Here is a 15,488-nt window from a genome sequence, read left to right on the forward strand (position 1 = left end):
CAGCATTCACTGTGCAATTTTAACTTCTTTAGAGAGTCCAAATAGTGCAGAAGTTGTGACAGGAAGGGAGAAGGTGACAAAATCTATCTTATGTTTGGTTTATTTGTAAAGAAGATTCATATTAAACCTTGGTGGTCTGAACTCTGCAGTCACTGGCCCTGGATGCAGGTTTTAGGATCCTTTCCTGCATTTTCCTCTCCTCAGTCTAAGCTGCTGTTGCTGCTTTGCAGGGGCTTTGCTGCTTTCAGAAGGGGGGCAGCACCTCAGCCTGACACTGGAGGGTGGAGGGTGCAAATGCTGGGCAGCTCTCAGCAGCAGGGAGGTGCACTCAGCAATTCCCCCACGTCCTCTGAAGGGAAGGCAGTGGCCATGAGTTGTCTGATGTTCTTATATATTTTTTGAATCATTATAACACTTGGACAGACTAATCATAAATCAAGAGCACAGAAAAATGAAGGTGACCCCTGTGTCCAAAGAGTAGGGTGGTGGGGCAGGATGAGGAATGCACCTGTGCTAGAGGAGAGAAAGAGACCTCAATACAGGTCAGTCATTTCAGTCCTCTTCATGCAAGGATCATGAAACAGGTTTGCAACACAAAATATAAAAAGAGTAAAGTTAATAATCTCTTTATTGTCTCCAGACTTTCTGGCTTTTAGAGTTTCCATTTGTTTCTCAGAAAATGGGAAGATCATAAACTTTTTGTGTTGAAAGTTGATAATCTCCCTTAATTGCATGAATCTATAAGCTGCGACATGCAGAGAAATATTAGTTATTTGACCCTCACAGTAAATTTGCAAAGTTGACAATTCTGATGGATGTAATGGGAAGAGAAGATGATAACATGTTTTAATGTGGTGCATATGGGTAGGTAATTTAGGGAGTATAGAGAACAGGAGCAAGAAGAGGTCAGGCAGTGTGGGTGTAACGAAGGGAGAAAGCAATCAAGGCAAGCAGGAAAGCAAACAAAGCGAAGAAAATAGTGTTAATGTTTGACTGGCACTCAAGGCTCTACAGAAATCACTGTTTTCTCTCTCTCTCCTTTCTTTCCTTTTTATTTTTTATTTAACAAAGCTTTTGACAACAACAGCAGCAAAATAATAGCTCCCAGAACTAGTATATTTACCCACAGCATGTGGTAACCCTTTTCTGTTGATTTTAAATGAAATTTAAAACAGAAACTGTGTTAGCCCTTGTGAAAACATGGAGCTTGTCAATTTGCCGAGTGTGCATTTTATAATTTGGGCTATTTTTTTTCTATTTTTTAATTAAAACAAGCTCTTGTTCATGCCTTCTTTATGTTTTTAATGCATTTTATTAGCTTTTTCAAAGAGCTGCTGATATGAAGTATTCCTCTTATAATGTTCAGTAACTGGTTTTAAGATAAATAATTTTGGATATTCATATTTGTTGCTGAATCTGATGCTTATTGTTTTAAGGATAAAATTGTTAGAGGTAGAACGTTTTTCAAAATGTACCTTCTTTGAGATTTTCAGTAACAACCCAAAGAGCCTAGAATTTTCTCAGTCTTTCTTTGCTTTAAACTCTGCTAGTGCTTTTAGCAATGAATGTTTCAATTTTGCTCTTTGTTTATGCTACATTTCCTTCAATATATATGTGCTCTGACAGGTTTTTTCCCTTTTTAACGATGGTTTCATATGGTCATGAGGAAATGCTTTAGCTGCAAGTGTCTGCTTCATCATGGGATCCCAGTGGTTGAATGATTCAATTTTTGTAGTTTCTTTGTAAATCTGAACAGTGGGTGATGTCATCCACTTCTGAAACTGAACACTCCCTGTGTGAACAGCTTTGAACTACAGATTTGATTTAGGAATGTTGCTGGTAAGCTTCAAAAGACACTGCTCTGTCCAGCTGCAATTCTGACTTTTATAGATTTTGTGCAAGGCTGATGAGAATTTTGTTTATCCAGGCCTTATTTAATTCCAGTTTGGTTTTTCAGGGATGTTGTTGTGATAAAAGGCTGCAGAGTCTGCTCTTTCTTAAGCAGTCTTTAGACAGCAACCTCCACGCATTTCTTTTAAATTAACCCCCACCATATAATCTCTAAAAAAATAAACAAACTTAAGACTTTAATGAAGATGGTAAACAAGTAACTGTCCTTTTAAGTCCTCATTAAAGTAAAGCTCTTGGTTAATGATGAAATTTGTAGATAAGTGTCCACTAACAACTGTCAATTCTACTCCCACTTATTTGCTCCTTCACCATATTATAGCCTTGCTGAGACCTCCCCCCTTCAGATGGTTTAGAAATTATATGAAGTATTTTTCTTCCTTGTTTTTATTCAGAACCCTTTCTCTCAGGCATGTTTCCTCTCTTTAAACTGCATTTACCCTGTTCAAAAGGATGATGAATTCTGCGTGGTTTCCTTCACCATGACTCATCCATGGGCTTTCTCTTCTTTCTTCACTCTCGCCCACCCCACGCTTCCTTTCAAAAGGGAGAAAGAACCAGAAAAATGTTGATAAAAGAGAAAGTGTACATCTACATAGCTGTCAATGCAACAAATCCCCTATTGCAGGTCAGTTAAATGGCTGCTGGAAGTGCTTTGGAGACACTGCCAGGGTTGTCTGATATTGCTGCTGTGCTCCGCTTTGCTCAGAGTGACCTGTGTGATGGAGAGGGGAGCAAAGGCAATGAGCTGAGGAGCCAGGGCAGGCAGCAGGGCCTGGGGCTGTGCAACAGCCCTACTGCGACCAGAACATTTACACTCACCTTGGTTAGGGGATTTCTTTAGTTTTGAAACCTTCCGGCACATCAGGACATGGGGCCCTGTGAAGAGTCGGCTCACTGGTCCCCCCCTCTGTCCTTCAGTGGCAGCAGTGTGATCTGAAGTGACTCTAAAGAGGGTCTATTACAAGAACCTGTGGATTGAAATGTACTGCTAAAAATTTTTTAATGATGGCATGAAATGACTGCAGCTGGAAGATGGCAAGCCAGTTGTGAGCAGAGGTCCCTTTTGGCTCCAATGCTTTCCCACTTAACAAGAATTTCCATATTATGTTGTGCATTTGGTCTGTGTGCGCTGTTTGTGGCATTTATTGGCCAGGAGAAGGCAGCCTGCAGTAGTTGGGTTTTTTAGTCTTATGCTTGGTGGTGTTGTCATGTGGATAAAGGAGTAAAAGACAGTTTTGCTCACCCAGCTGTCTTGATCTCTGGCTTTTTGAATGTCATATTATAGCACTGCCTGATTTTCATTAGAAGGCAAATTTTGGATACACCTTTTAAGAGAGAAAAGCACTCTGATTTATTCCTTCACTGCTCATACAGAGCATGGATTTGCCTTTGTATTCAGATATATGCTTTTGCACTTGATCCAATGCCAAGGCAAATATCAAACAATATAAACCAGATGAATATACCAGAAGGCAATAGATACTCTCTTCTGCTGTTAGTGTGAAAGATTATGAAGTTCATCATGTGTTCAGATAAAGTTTCCCTTTAAAAGTAACAATGTTTTAGAATTCCCTTACTTCTCAAAATTAACCATGTGCTGGAATAATAATATAGTGCTTCAACCTATGTGACTGGTTCCTATTTGCGTAGCTTAATTTTTGTTTCCTGTTATCCTGATTAATGAAATAGTGGACATTGTGGGTAAAGATAATGAAATTGCATAAGCTGAATCATGTTGAGGGTCTTTTGAGGCAAGGAAGAACTGAAAAGGAAAAAAAAAAACAACCCTCTTCCCACAACTAAGGCTGGGAAAAAAAATTGAAGATTGTTTGAGGTGGCTTAACCACTTTATCAGACATTCATGTGGGAATAGAGAAAAAAGGAGTGGGGAAGAATCCATGTATTTATTTAGTGCAGAGCGTGGTAAATTATAATGGATGTTGCATAGGCTCAGATATCAGGTGTCTGCCTAAAATTCATGAAAGCAGCATAATTCAGACTGAACTTTATTCTCCTCCATTATGCCCAGCTGTTGGAAAGAAGCAGACATGTGTGCAGAGTCTCCAGATGTTTGATGATCTCTCACAAAGGGAGAAAAGGAAGGAGATATTCTGTTTGTTCAATTTCATATTTTCAAATTCTGAATTCAGTTTTTCAGCATGTTTTATGGAATTTTTGTGGCTTATTTACTTTTAGTGCCATTGTCTCCATATTTATGTATTGCTGTTTCCTCTTACAAGTATTGTCATTCCCCCTTTTTCTTTTGATTGAGAAGAAAAAGATGGTGAAGGTGAAGGGAGGCAGTAATTTAATTATGCTTTCCAGCACTGTAATGAGGTGGACATTATCCCCAAGAAAGGACTGTACTACAGAGGGATTCCTCAGTGTCCTCTGGGAAATTTCTGGCAAAATTAAAAAAAAGACCTGGCAGTACTGGTGGCACTCTAGCATAGTGAGAGTGACATGACCTGGTGGTGGGAAATTTGATTCTGACTTCCCACTTTCAAGTGGTTGAAAAATGTACAAGTGATTTGTTTTACAAATGTTACAATTTATTCACCTTAGCCTTTTTTTTTTTTTTTGTTAAAACCACAATTTTGATGTTAATTGTGAATTGAATGAATCTTAGTGGCTAATTATTATTGCTGGTCAGAGAGTTCTATTTGATTACTCATGTGAGTCATATGGTCTTGTTTCTGTTTTCTTTTTATAAGTCCCTCCACACCGGTAATCACATATCACAATCTTAAAATTTTAGTAAACATCAGATACATAAAACTTAATTTGAAACCAACACGAGACTGTCACAGGTGTGGGTAAACTGAGTTTCTTTAGACTTTGTTTAAAGATTTATGAAAAGTAATTGCATTTAATAAGCTTCTTTGTAGTCTGAATTCTCTGCCTTTTTTAAGTGCTACATGTTAATATCAGACATGTTTGTTCTGTTGAAAGGTAAAATACAAAGAGAAGTTCAGTAAGGAAATGAAGAGTCACCAGTATAATCCTCTTGACAGTGCTTCCTTCAAGCAAGCACAGATTGCATCCTCCTTGGCAAGTGATGTAAGTTAATTTGCTTTGTATTTTATGTGCATTTACATGCTGAATAATCTAACGTTTGTTCACAGGTAGAATTTATTTTTTTCATCTTATGAATTCCTCTGAGCTACAGTGTCTGCTATACAGTGTGTAGCAGGTACAGCATGTTACTAATTTCTTCCTCTGCTTCTGACTGAGGGCCTGAAGAGTTTTTCATAACCATTTTAGGTAAGATTCGTCTCACCTAATTTTGTTTGTCAAAAGGTGTGACTTCTTACTCTGAGCTAATTGCCTTGTACGTGGTCTCTTTTTATTCAGAAAGAAATAAACAGGTCTAGAGGTCAATTCTTCTCACCTGTTAGAGGTGCCTGTCTTTAGAGGAGCAAAGTACTGTCATCTCTCCAATGGTTATAGAAGGAGGTTACATGAGCAGTTCAGATTTGGATGTCTGTGTTTTAGACTTCATTCTTCTGGTTGATCTTCTCAATGGCACTACAAAATACAGCAGTCACTAGGTTCAGCAATGGGCGGCTGCTGCTGGAGGCAGACTGGAGAAAACATCTATATTGAGTGATAATGCTCTTGAGATGATATATTTAAAAGTATGTTTAATACTAAAAATGCGATCTTTTCTTTGAGGCTGTGATCCCAGATAGCCAAAAGACAAGCCTTTATTCTGTAGTCCAGCATTTCTGAAGTGTGAGGTACCATGCAATGGGAACAGGAAAGACTGGCTCTGGGAAGCGTACAGAAGATGATGTAATTATTTCCAAAATCTAAATGTGTAGTAAAAAATCAGTTGAAGCAGTTCTCATTATAAGAAATGGGCAAATTGAAGTGAGGAACATGATACATGTGTGGAAATGACTAAAGGTATTAGTTGAAAAGATTTCCCATCCAAGATAGGTAAGGTAGCTAGTTTACCTCCTGTAAAGTTGGACATACAGGTCTTCAGCTCTACAGGTTTTCCATTCTCAGAAGAATAGAAAATCCTACTGTAGGCTGATGGGATGTTACTTTCTGCTACTTCGTTAAGTTATTATCTTTTGCCTTAGGTCCCCTTAGGTATGACTTATATTTGCTGCAAGCAATCTATATTGGATAAAGTGTCCAGGAGCACTTCCCTTTAACTGCAATATGTCAAACTTCTAAATTGGATGGTGTGATTCCTGATAAGAATTCTAATTCTTTAATTCTAATAAGAATTAAAGGTGTTTAGAATGAATAGACCCAAAGTATTGAGGACGATACTCTTGATTTAAGTAGGGGGTGGGAAGGGAGGGGAGAGGAGAAAAGAAGAAAATTAATTCTAGTCTGAAAACTGATAGAAAGTGTGATTTTGTTGAAAGTGTTCTTGCTTGGAGGAAAAGTTTGAGTAGTTCCTAAGTACTTACTCAGCAGAATGAGTCCTACATTGGTCTTTCCTTTTCTTTGAAATAGTAGTAGATGACCACCATCTAGTGGCTGGGAGAGATTGTTCAGGCAAGCACTTAATGTTTTCTCTTTCTGAATGGTCACACTGTAATACAGAACTGTGAATTATTTTGTTAATCTTTAGTTTGCATAACCTGAATTTTCTTTCCAGGTGAACTACAAGAAAGATTTGGAAAGCCTACATGATCCAGCATCTGATCTACCAAACCTGCTGCATTTAAACCATGCTTTAAATATCAGCAAAACACAGAGTGATGTAAGTTGCCTTTTTAAGAACGACCTGAAAAATAAATCTAGTAAGGAATGTGCTATGTATAGTCATGGTAGGAAACACATTTTTGCTCTCAAATGTAGTGGGAAATAGTGTTGTAACTGTAGTAGATGAGAGGTGTAGTGAAGAAAAACAGGTTTTTATGAAGACATATTTCAGTTATTAGAACAGATAATATATACTGTGGAAGAATCACACGGACTTCTGATGTTGAGTGCTTCTTTTCATATATCTGAAAAATTGACTGTTTTTCTCTTTGTTCTAAGACCTAAAATACTTCTTTCCTTGCAAATCTCATTTTGCATAAGATCTTGCTGTCATCTGCAAGTCTCTGTACAGAAGTGGCCATTGTGCTAGTTTCATATTTGGACGTTTTTCATGAATGGCCTCTGGTGTCTTAGCTTACTTCTGGGCTTCTCTGGCTAAGCTTTTTTCTCCTCCAGACTGTCTGACTCTTCCTGCACTGGGTCAGATAAATAGGCACATGCTCCATTCTGCCATGTAGCAAGACATGGCCCTTGATGGGGCTGGTGGTCTGATACATGGTCCTGGTGGGGGTTGAAGTAGGAAGGAAGAGCTAGGAAACTTGGCTCCTGTGCCATGATGAAGGTTCTTTCCCACTCCAAGAGCACCTATGCTGCATGTCTGCTAGCTGGGGAGCTGCATTTGTCATCTTTACTCCAGAAAACACAGCAGGCCTGCAGAACTACTGCGGAGAGGCACGAGTGGGTGGTGTTGGGAAGGAAGGAAAGTTGCTCTTTGGTTGGCAGGAGTTGAGTGTTTCATAGACAACTCTCATGAGTAGGAGCACACTGGGTCATCTTTTGAGTCAGTGCCTGCTTATGTCTAAAATAATCAAAACAATCCATCTATATTTGATGTTTGTGTGGTTTTTTTTTTTTGAGAATTGAAGGGGTTTTTTTTTTTTATCTGTCTTACTCCCTCTGTGAAGGTAACACTGACTATCCCCTTTTGTATGAGTAATGAATGAGTTGTAGTCTTTTTCTGCCTGCATTCTTCATGCACTTTTTGGCCCAAATCTAGTTTCCTTCTAGCGTATGGTAAGATTGGCAGTCTTTTTTGCTGATTAAATGAGACCATCTCAGTCAATGGACTTTATCAGTTTATCATCTTAGCTCTAAGGATTTAGAAACCTGGACTTTTCCTTAAGGCAGATCACATCTTGCAAAATGTATTTCTTTCTTTTGTCCTGGAGGGGTTGATTCATAATGTCCATGCACTTGCCTGGCAACTCTGTAAATACTAAACCTATGATTTTTACATTGTCCAGATCCTGAAGGGTATTTTTATTTTGTACAAGAAGAGAAATGCTTTGTCAATCCCTAAGCTCTCCACTAAATAGTTGTCTTTTAAAGAAATCCCATTTTTACAGTCCTTCTCAGATTTGACCTCCCCATGTCATCGCTTTTATTTAAACACAGTTTATTCTTCTTCCTTTCTCCATTGCTTGTGTTCTCCTTGGCTCTCTACAGCTCATACCAAATCTGTTTTGTAATCTGCCACCATTGTAAAAAACAGTCTGACTTCTTCCCCGTGTTAACTGATTTCCAAAGACTGTAGGGTTTTTGTGCCTTTTTTTTGTTTGTTTGGTTTTTTTTGTTTGTTTTTTTTATTTTCTTTTTTTTGTTTTGTTTTGTTTTTTTTTCTTTCCGCCTCTGATACACAGAGCTGTTTGCTAATTGCCTGATTTTGCTGTTTCCCTGCAGTATATCTTTCGCCATTGAACTTTTTGTTTCTCATTATTTTCTGCATAATATAGCTACACCTGCACCACTGTGACAAATTGAAACCTATATGGTTAATTAAACTCATAAACTAATATTGTTGATTAAATGAGTGGTTTTGCTTATTGACCTGAAGTGCAGAAGTGTCTGCAACTTTATGAAGCAATTATACTGTAATTTCAATGCAAGGGTATTAAACAAGTCAACTTCCATGGGAATAAATTCCAACAGTTAGGAGGAAAGCTTGATGGGCATTTTTGGACATAAATAAACTGATTTGAACAGGTCAAACTCATCCTGGTTTTATTGTTGTGATGAGGAAGAAAATTCCAGGGTAGAATTCTCCCTTCATACACACATTTCCTGGCTTCACTTGCAATGGAGCTAATTTTCTTCCTAGTAGCTGGTGCAGTGCTGTGTTCTGGATTTAGGATGGAATCAATGTTGATATCACACTGGTGGTTCAGCTGTTGCTGAACAGTGCTTGCACTAAGTCAAGAACTTTTCAGCTTCTTATGCAGCCCTGCCATTGGGGCGGCTGGTGGTGCATGAGAAGCTGGGAGAGGACACAGGGTCAGCCAGGAGAGCTGACCCAAACTGGCCAAAGGGATGTTCCACACCATACAGTGTCATTCTCAGTATATAAACTGGGGGAAAGCTGGCTGGGGGTTCCTTCTCAGGGACAGGCTGAGCAGTGATAGGTTGGTGATGAGTGACTTTTTTTCATTTACATCTCTTGGTTGTAAATGAAATGGTTGTTCATTTACTCCCTCTTTTTTGTTATTTTCCTTTTATTACTGTTTATTATTATTATTATTACAGCTTATTTTATTTAAATTATTTAACTCTTCTTATCTCAAACCACAAATTTTCTCACTTTTACCCTTCTGATTCTCTACCCATCCTGCTGGGGTAAAGTGTGTGAGCAGTTGTGCGGCTGGCTGTGGTTAAACCATGACAGATATATATGTAATTCTGGTATGAACTATGGAGACAAAAAATTTGACACTTTGATATATGCAGAACAGCTAGTTTAACAGTTTTCACATTTTAAATCTGTTCCTATTGTGGAGACTTTCAGATACTGATGAAATTCAGGGTAAAAAAGGGGGAACTTAGATGTATTTCATTTTAATAAACAGGGTGAATAAACAGAACTTCAGAGACTGAATCTGGTGCTTGTAGTTTAGCTTAATGTAGCAAAAAGTTATGAGCTTAACTAAGTTGATTTTATAGAATGTATTAAAAATTTTCTTCCATTAGCTGAGGAATGGAGTAAAAGTATGAGAGAAGTGTCTGTAGATGGAGGTAATTTTGTTTCCACTACTGAAAGTGATTTTATTGTGTGACATTTAAAGTTCTTTCCACTAGGAGGCAAACCCAGACCATCATATGTGTTCCTTTGCACTTCTGATGTAAATAACAATGTTTATTTTCTATGAAACATAAAAACATCTGACTTTTAGATTAGCAGGAAAAATATTTTCCCTAGGAATGTACAAAAGCTATTTTTTATCATATCCTTTTTTTTTAAATTTCATCACAACATTTTAAGTTCACATTTGATAAAACTCCCCAGTTTGTAGGTATAGTTTCTTCTATGTTTTTTCTTTCACAGTATTTTAAGTAGTATTTAAATTTCAAAACCTTCTGGATTTTGCCTATGAAAATATTTTCGGAATTTTTTTATTTCAATATGAATAGAATAAATCATTTAAGCAAAGCAATTGTTTCTCTAATTTCAGCCCAGACACTGCAGAACCAATCAATTTCAAAGAAAATGCAGTATTTCAAAGCCAGGTGTACACAACCATAAATGAACATATCTTGAAAAGAGAGAAATGCAGCGTTTAATGGTGATTGAATCATGCACAAAGCCACATAATAGATTTCAGTGATGTACAGTGCATATTCAATCAGAAGCACCCCATGAGGAGAGAGGAGAGTGTTTTTGCAGGACCCAAGCCTAATGCAGAAGCCTGACAAGGAAAGAGAAATTCAGACATTGCTATTTTTGAAGAGACATAGAAATTAAAATTACATTAGTCACTAAAAATGTAATATTTTGATTTGCAGCTGTTTGCTTTCCTTTAAGGCTTGCGTAACTATTCCATCATGCCCCACAGTGACTGATGGAGATAAGCAACGTGTTTGCCAGTCTTAATCAAGAGTGTGAATGAATGAGTTCAGAAGGGTTCTCCAGGTTTCCGAACAAAGTGTATTTCCTTTGTAAGTTAGCATAAAGGAATAAGTTGATGGCTTAACCCTGTGTCCTTCACTATGATTTTGCTGGCAGCTCTAAGGTCATGGTCCCTGGTAGATGTGAGGGGAGTGTTGGTGTAGTCCAGGGCCCTACCAAAGCAGTGGTTTCCCTTCCCTTCTCCTTCCCACAGGTAACAAACAAAAGTGCATTTGAGAGTGGTACTTCTGAGCCTGGAACTAAGACCTGTGGGGTCTGGCTGTGAAACAGATTTTGTTGTTGTTACAGTAAATGTGTTTTGTGGAAACAGCAGGGGATCCCATTAAAAAGCTGACAAGTGTTCAGACATAGGTCATTTGGCCAAACCCATGCAATTGGTTTAAGGATTGTACTTGATGCTCCTTATTCCTGTTGTCTTCAAAGTTCACAATTTCTAGGTCTGAATGGTGTAGAAAAGGAGTAAATGACTCCAAAACATATTACCAAATCTAACTGACCAACAGGTTAGATTTGAGAGAAGTCTTCCAAGTCAAAACATCTAAGGGAGTATGGCTAAAGCAGGATTTGTTTCTTGCCAAGGCAAGCAATCAGATCTCATATTCTCTCAGCTGTTAACAGACTTTATTTTAATTTTACTAGGTCAAATACAAAGAAAATTATGAAAAATCTAAAGGCAAATCAATGCTGGAGTTTGTGGATACACCAATGTATCAAGTTTCAAAGGAGGCTCAAAAGATGCAAAGTGAGGTAAGTAAAAATGTACTTTTTGAACGAGTAAAATTTAGATCAACAGAGAAGTCAGCAGACATCTTGTACTCAGGTTAAGAAAATGCACAAAGCAGAGAGTAAATTGTGGATATGGTAGTTATACTTAGTAGTTATCTCTGCTGTTCTGTAGTTCAGTTCTTCTTGTACATTTGCTTTTTTCTCAAAAGGCCATTGGTACTAACAACACACACGTCATTTAATAGAGAAGAAGCTCAATAGGTCATCTAGATCAGAAATTAATAACTTTTGAAATTTTCACTTGAATTCCATCTTTAGGGGAGGGGGATAGTTCTTATGTGGGAGCAAGTGAAGCCACAAAATCCAGTCCAACCCCATGATTTAGCTGAAACATCCTCCTGCCTTTCCAGCCTGGGAAACTCATCAAGGAGGAGGGACTGTTCCCAGGCTCCAGAACAGCACTGGCTGTCTTATATCAGGTCATGTTTTTCTAATTTTTTTTAAAAAACTTCAAATGATGGAGATTTTGTGTCTTCCCAGACAATCTGGTCCAGTGCATTACCATCCATCTTGAGTGAGATGGATGCACCTGTGTCCCCATGCTGCAGTTTGATTCCATTAGTTTTGCTGTGTCATGGAAAACAGATGATCTCAGCCTCTTGGTAGAAACGTTAATGAGTTTTAAACCATTACCTCGTGTGCCATTTGTCTTCTCTTTTCCCTACCAAGAAAATGGTTTCTTTCATAGATCAGGTTCAACATTCTCTTTGGACATACTGTACACATATTTTTGTCTAGATTGTATCTGTTTGTATAAATAAACTAGATAATGAAATGCATAATGAGTTGCTTATTCGTGTGAAATATAATTTATGGCAGACTTATTTCTGGGTCTGTTTATACTGTCTTTCCTAAAATGTGCTTGGAATTGCATAGGTATGTACCACTAATTGTTGGTTTTGCTACAATAGAAAACGTACCGCAGAGATTTTGAAGAAGGGATCAAGGGAAGACCTTCACTGGATTTAGACAAGACCCCAGAGTTCCTGCATATAAAACAAGTCACTAATCTTTTGAAAGAGGTAAAGGATTTTTTTTTTTCAGTTGTTAAGTTGTTAATGAGCAATAAAAAGCATCAATACAAGCTGCTGAGTACTGAATAATTTAAAATTTTCTTGGCAGCTACATACAAGTCACTTCCCAAGTAAAAATTTCTTCACATCATTTTGTGTTCTGAATAGTCCTATAGTAAGGAAATTATAAAGCTCAGCACACCTGAACCAAACTATCACATCTCTTTTCAGATAGATACAGGAGTGGAAGGAAGGATTTCCATTGGTGTCCAGATGGCAGTTCTTCCCTTTGAGTAATTATTTCACATTAACAGTAGACTGTTGTGGTTATACAGATGCCTTGAACTGCATAGAGTCAATTAAAACTAACTTTATTAAAATGATTGTCTATCATACATGTTAAGGATAAAAAATGAAGAAGACCAAAATTCCATAATAGAGATGTGGTATTACATAACTGCTTTAGTCCATTTTGTTAGAAGGTACAGCTTTTCTGTATGCCTACTGTTTCCTTCAGATTTTTGAAAAGTTCTTCAGTTGTATATGTCACAAAAAATGAAATATTTTTTTTCCGTAACTGAGAATCCTTCTACCTTTGTTATTTTTATATTATTATTTAAAACTGATTTCATGTTAGGCTTTGAGTATTGTTTGACCAGTTTCAGAAGAGCTAGAAATGCTAGAAGAGCAGTGCTGCTAGATGTTCTACCTTTGATTCTGGAAGCCAACAATACTGTGTATTTATGGTATTAAGAATAGATTTTTTTTTTTTTGCCAAAACAAATAAAGCACATTAGAATTAAAAACCCTTGAACTTTGTTCCTTTCCTTGTTCTTTATACAACTTATTCCAGTCCATGTTAGATTTCATATGGTTAAAGAAAAGAAAAATCTTTTAAGATATTCCTTTATAATTAATCCTCTAATAAATAATTTATTCTGATAAGTCTGACTGTCAGGTAGGCAAGTCTCAAGTTAGGTCTGTTTTGTGCAATGTCATTCTGTGGTACATCTCATACCTGCCTTCTCACTAGGGAAAAATGCAAATCATGCTGTCATCTCATTCAGTTCATCTTGCTGCTCACCAAATGACCAAAGAAGTGGGTACTGTATGCACAGTTGTATCTTGTGCTCTACATGTTCATCTCTGACATTTTGATGTAGCTCCTCTCCTTAGTGCTAAATGCATTAAGATGTTCTCTAATTCTGGCCTCCTCAAGTTTTATGCCTTCTTATTCAGGGAGTAAACCATGCTTGTAAGTCAAAGGGGAAGGAAATGAGAAAATGAAAATGGTATTTCCATTAATACATAACTGCATGAATTTCTGATGATTTTATATCCACATCCAAGGAATGTATTCCAAACCCAAAAATTACCTAGGTAAAATTAATTATTATCTTTCATGATTCAGAAAAATTATGTATTTCTTCGTAGTCATGGATGTAGGTCAGTGTTTTTCCATAATGGTTCATAATCAACTTTGAATAGATACTGCATGAAACAAGAAAAAACTGGAGTTAAAAATTAATTAATTGTTCCATCACTTTTTTTTTTACCCAAATGTCAGCTGTGTTCCAGCTTATTCTGTTGACTTCCCACTGTAGAGAATTCTGCAAATATTTCACATTTTATAACAATACAAACTTTCTTCTCTGAGACCACATTTACAACTCCTTCAGAAGAGATAACTGAATTAAATAGTTCAGAGTTAAATAATTCTTAATTAGAAGAAATGTTTTCCTGCTTGTTGCGGGACATGGTTCTGATGATCAAGAGAAGCATCTTTAAAAATATCTGGTTTCCTTTTATTCAAATGAAGAGCTTATAGGGAGATCAAGGTGCTCACTGCTGCTTATGAAACTTAATATGTGATTAGGAGAAATAATTCATGTCTATGTAAATCATTCTGATAAATATTTTGTGCAATGTTCTTCTAATTTCTTTGCCCAAGAAAGCCTAACCCTTATCTGGAGATGTGAAAAGCAATTAAAAGTCTTTACAAAATTTAAAGATCTTGAACTTCAATAGGCTTACATCATCTCTCTAGGAGCTGGAAAGAGCAAAAAGAACCAAATGTCTGTGGGCAGGTTCCAGTGTGCTTTGAATTTCATACTGAATATTTGAGTACTCTGGAGGCTGCAGTTGCTGAATGTTGATAGGACATACCAGCGCAGGGTCTATGAGGCACAGGAGTGATATGGTAGGAATATTGCTTCTACATTTTAATTTATCAAGAGGTTGTTTTAACAGGTCCTAGTATGGTGTTTAGGGAATCCATCCTGATTGGGATGCCATTAATGGAACTGAGGTAAAAACCGCAGCTCTGCTGGTCTGCAGAAGGAAATTGCTGCTGCAGTGAAAATATCTGTCCAGAGACAGACAGGGCCCCTAAGCAGCGTGCTAGTGCTGTATAAGACACAGCTGGTTTTCAAGAGCACAAAAAAAAAAAAGATGACGACATTGAAATCTTTTTACTTTTTTAACATTGTTCCTTTTCATTTCACAATTTCCAATTCTATTTTAAGTCTGAAATCTTTACTTCAGCTGATTCATATTTCATAGAAATTTCAAAGAGACTCTTCAGATGTTTAATAAGTGGCATTTCTTTTCAAGATCTCACACAAAATAAGAAGTGGTGATATCTCTCTCTCTCTCTCTCTCTCTCTCTCTCTCTTTTAATCCTTAGAAAGAGTATCGAAAAGATTTGGAAGAAGGGATGAAAGGGAAAGGAATGACAGTGTTTGAAGATACACCAGATTTGATTAGAGTGAAAAATGCAGCTCAGATACTAAATGAGGTATGTTATCCTAGTCAAAGTTATTAATATCACAGAAGGTTCACTTTGTGTAAAACTTAAAAGATTACTTTTTTTTTAACATAATCTGCAATGAAATATGTAAGTATTGAAACTAAGGCTATTTCTGTTTTGCTTGAAAAATGTAGTAAAGCTCTGGATGAAAAACTACACAGGACAGATAATTCAGATTTTCAGGCAAGTAAAAGGTCGTTGGAGATTGTTAGTGGGGTCAGTAGATCCAGCATTTAGAGCTGGGCTCTACTGAGGCTTTCCCAGTGCATGAGTTCGGGTGGTC

At 37.2% G+C, this 15,488-nt stretch overlaps 2 protein-coding genes across 5 annotated transcripts in view; both read left to right on the forward strand.

The window, feature by feature from the left end:
• The window catches only part of LOC128935191 (LIM zinc-binding domain-containing Nebulette), a 247,603-nt gene that overhangs the window by 182,285 nt on the left and 49,830 nt on the right, over positions 1–15,488 (forward strand). The gene's annotated exons all lie outside the window — the stretch shown is intronic.
• Positions 1–15,488, forward strand: part of LOC128935190 (nebulette-like) — a 92,298-nt gene that overhangs the window by 66,135 nt on the left and 10,675 nt on the right. For all 3 annotated transcript variants that reach the window (XM_054273312.1, XM_054273314.1, XM_054273315.1), the window contains 5 exons: positions 4,864–4,971; positions 6,533–6,637; positions 11,237–11,344; positions 12,295–12,405; positions 15,083–15,193. In XM_054273312.1, coding sequence (XP_054129287.1) covers positions 4,864–4,971; positions 6,533–6,637; positions 11,237–11,344; positions 12,295–12,405; positions 15,083–15,193 — 543 coding nt within the window. The remainder of the gene's footprint in view (positions 1–4,863; positions 4,972–6,532; positions 6,638–11,236; positions 11,345–12,294; positions 12,406–15,082; positions 15,194–15,488) is intronic.

Source organism: Melozone crissalis, unplaced genomic scaffold (genome assembly GCF_028551555.1).
Source record: "Melozone crissalis strain CALT ecotype California unplaced genomic scaffold, PUWL_Pcris_2 ptg000016l_1, whole genome shotgun sequence".
Taxonomy (NCBI): domain Eukaryota; kingdom Metazoa; phylum Chordata; class Aves; order Passeriformes; family Passerellidae; genus Melozone; species Melozone crissalis.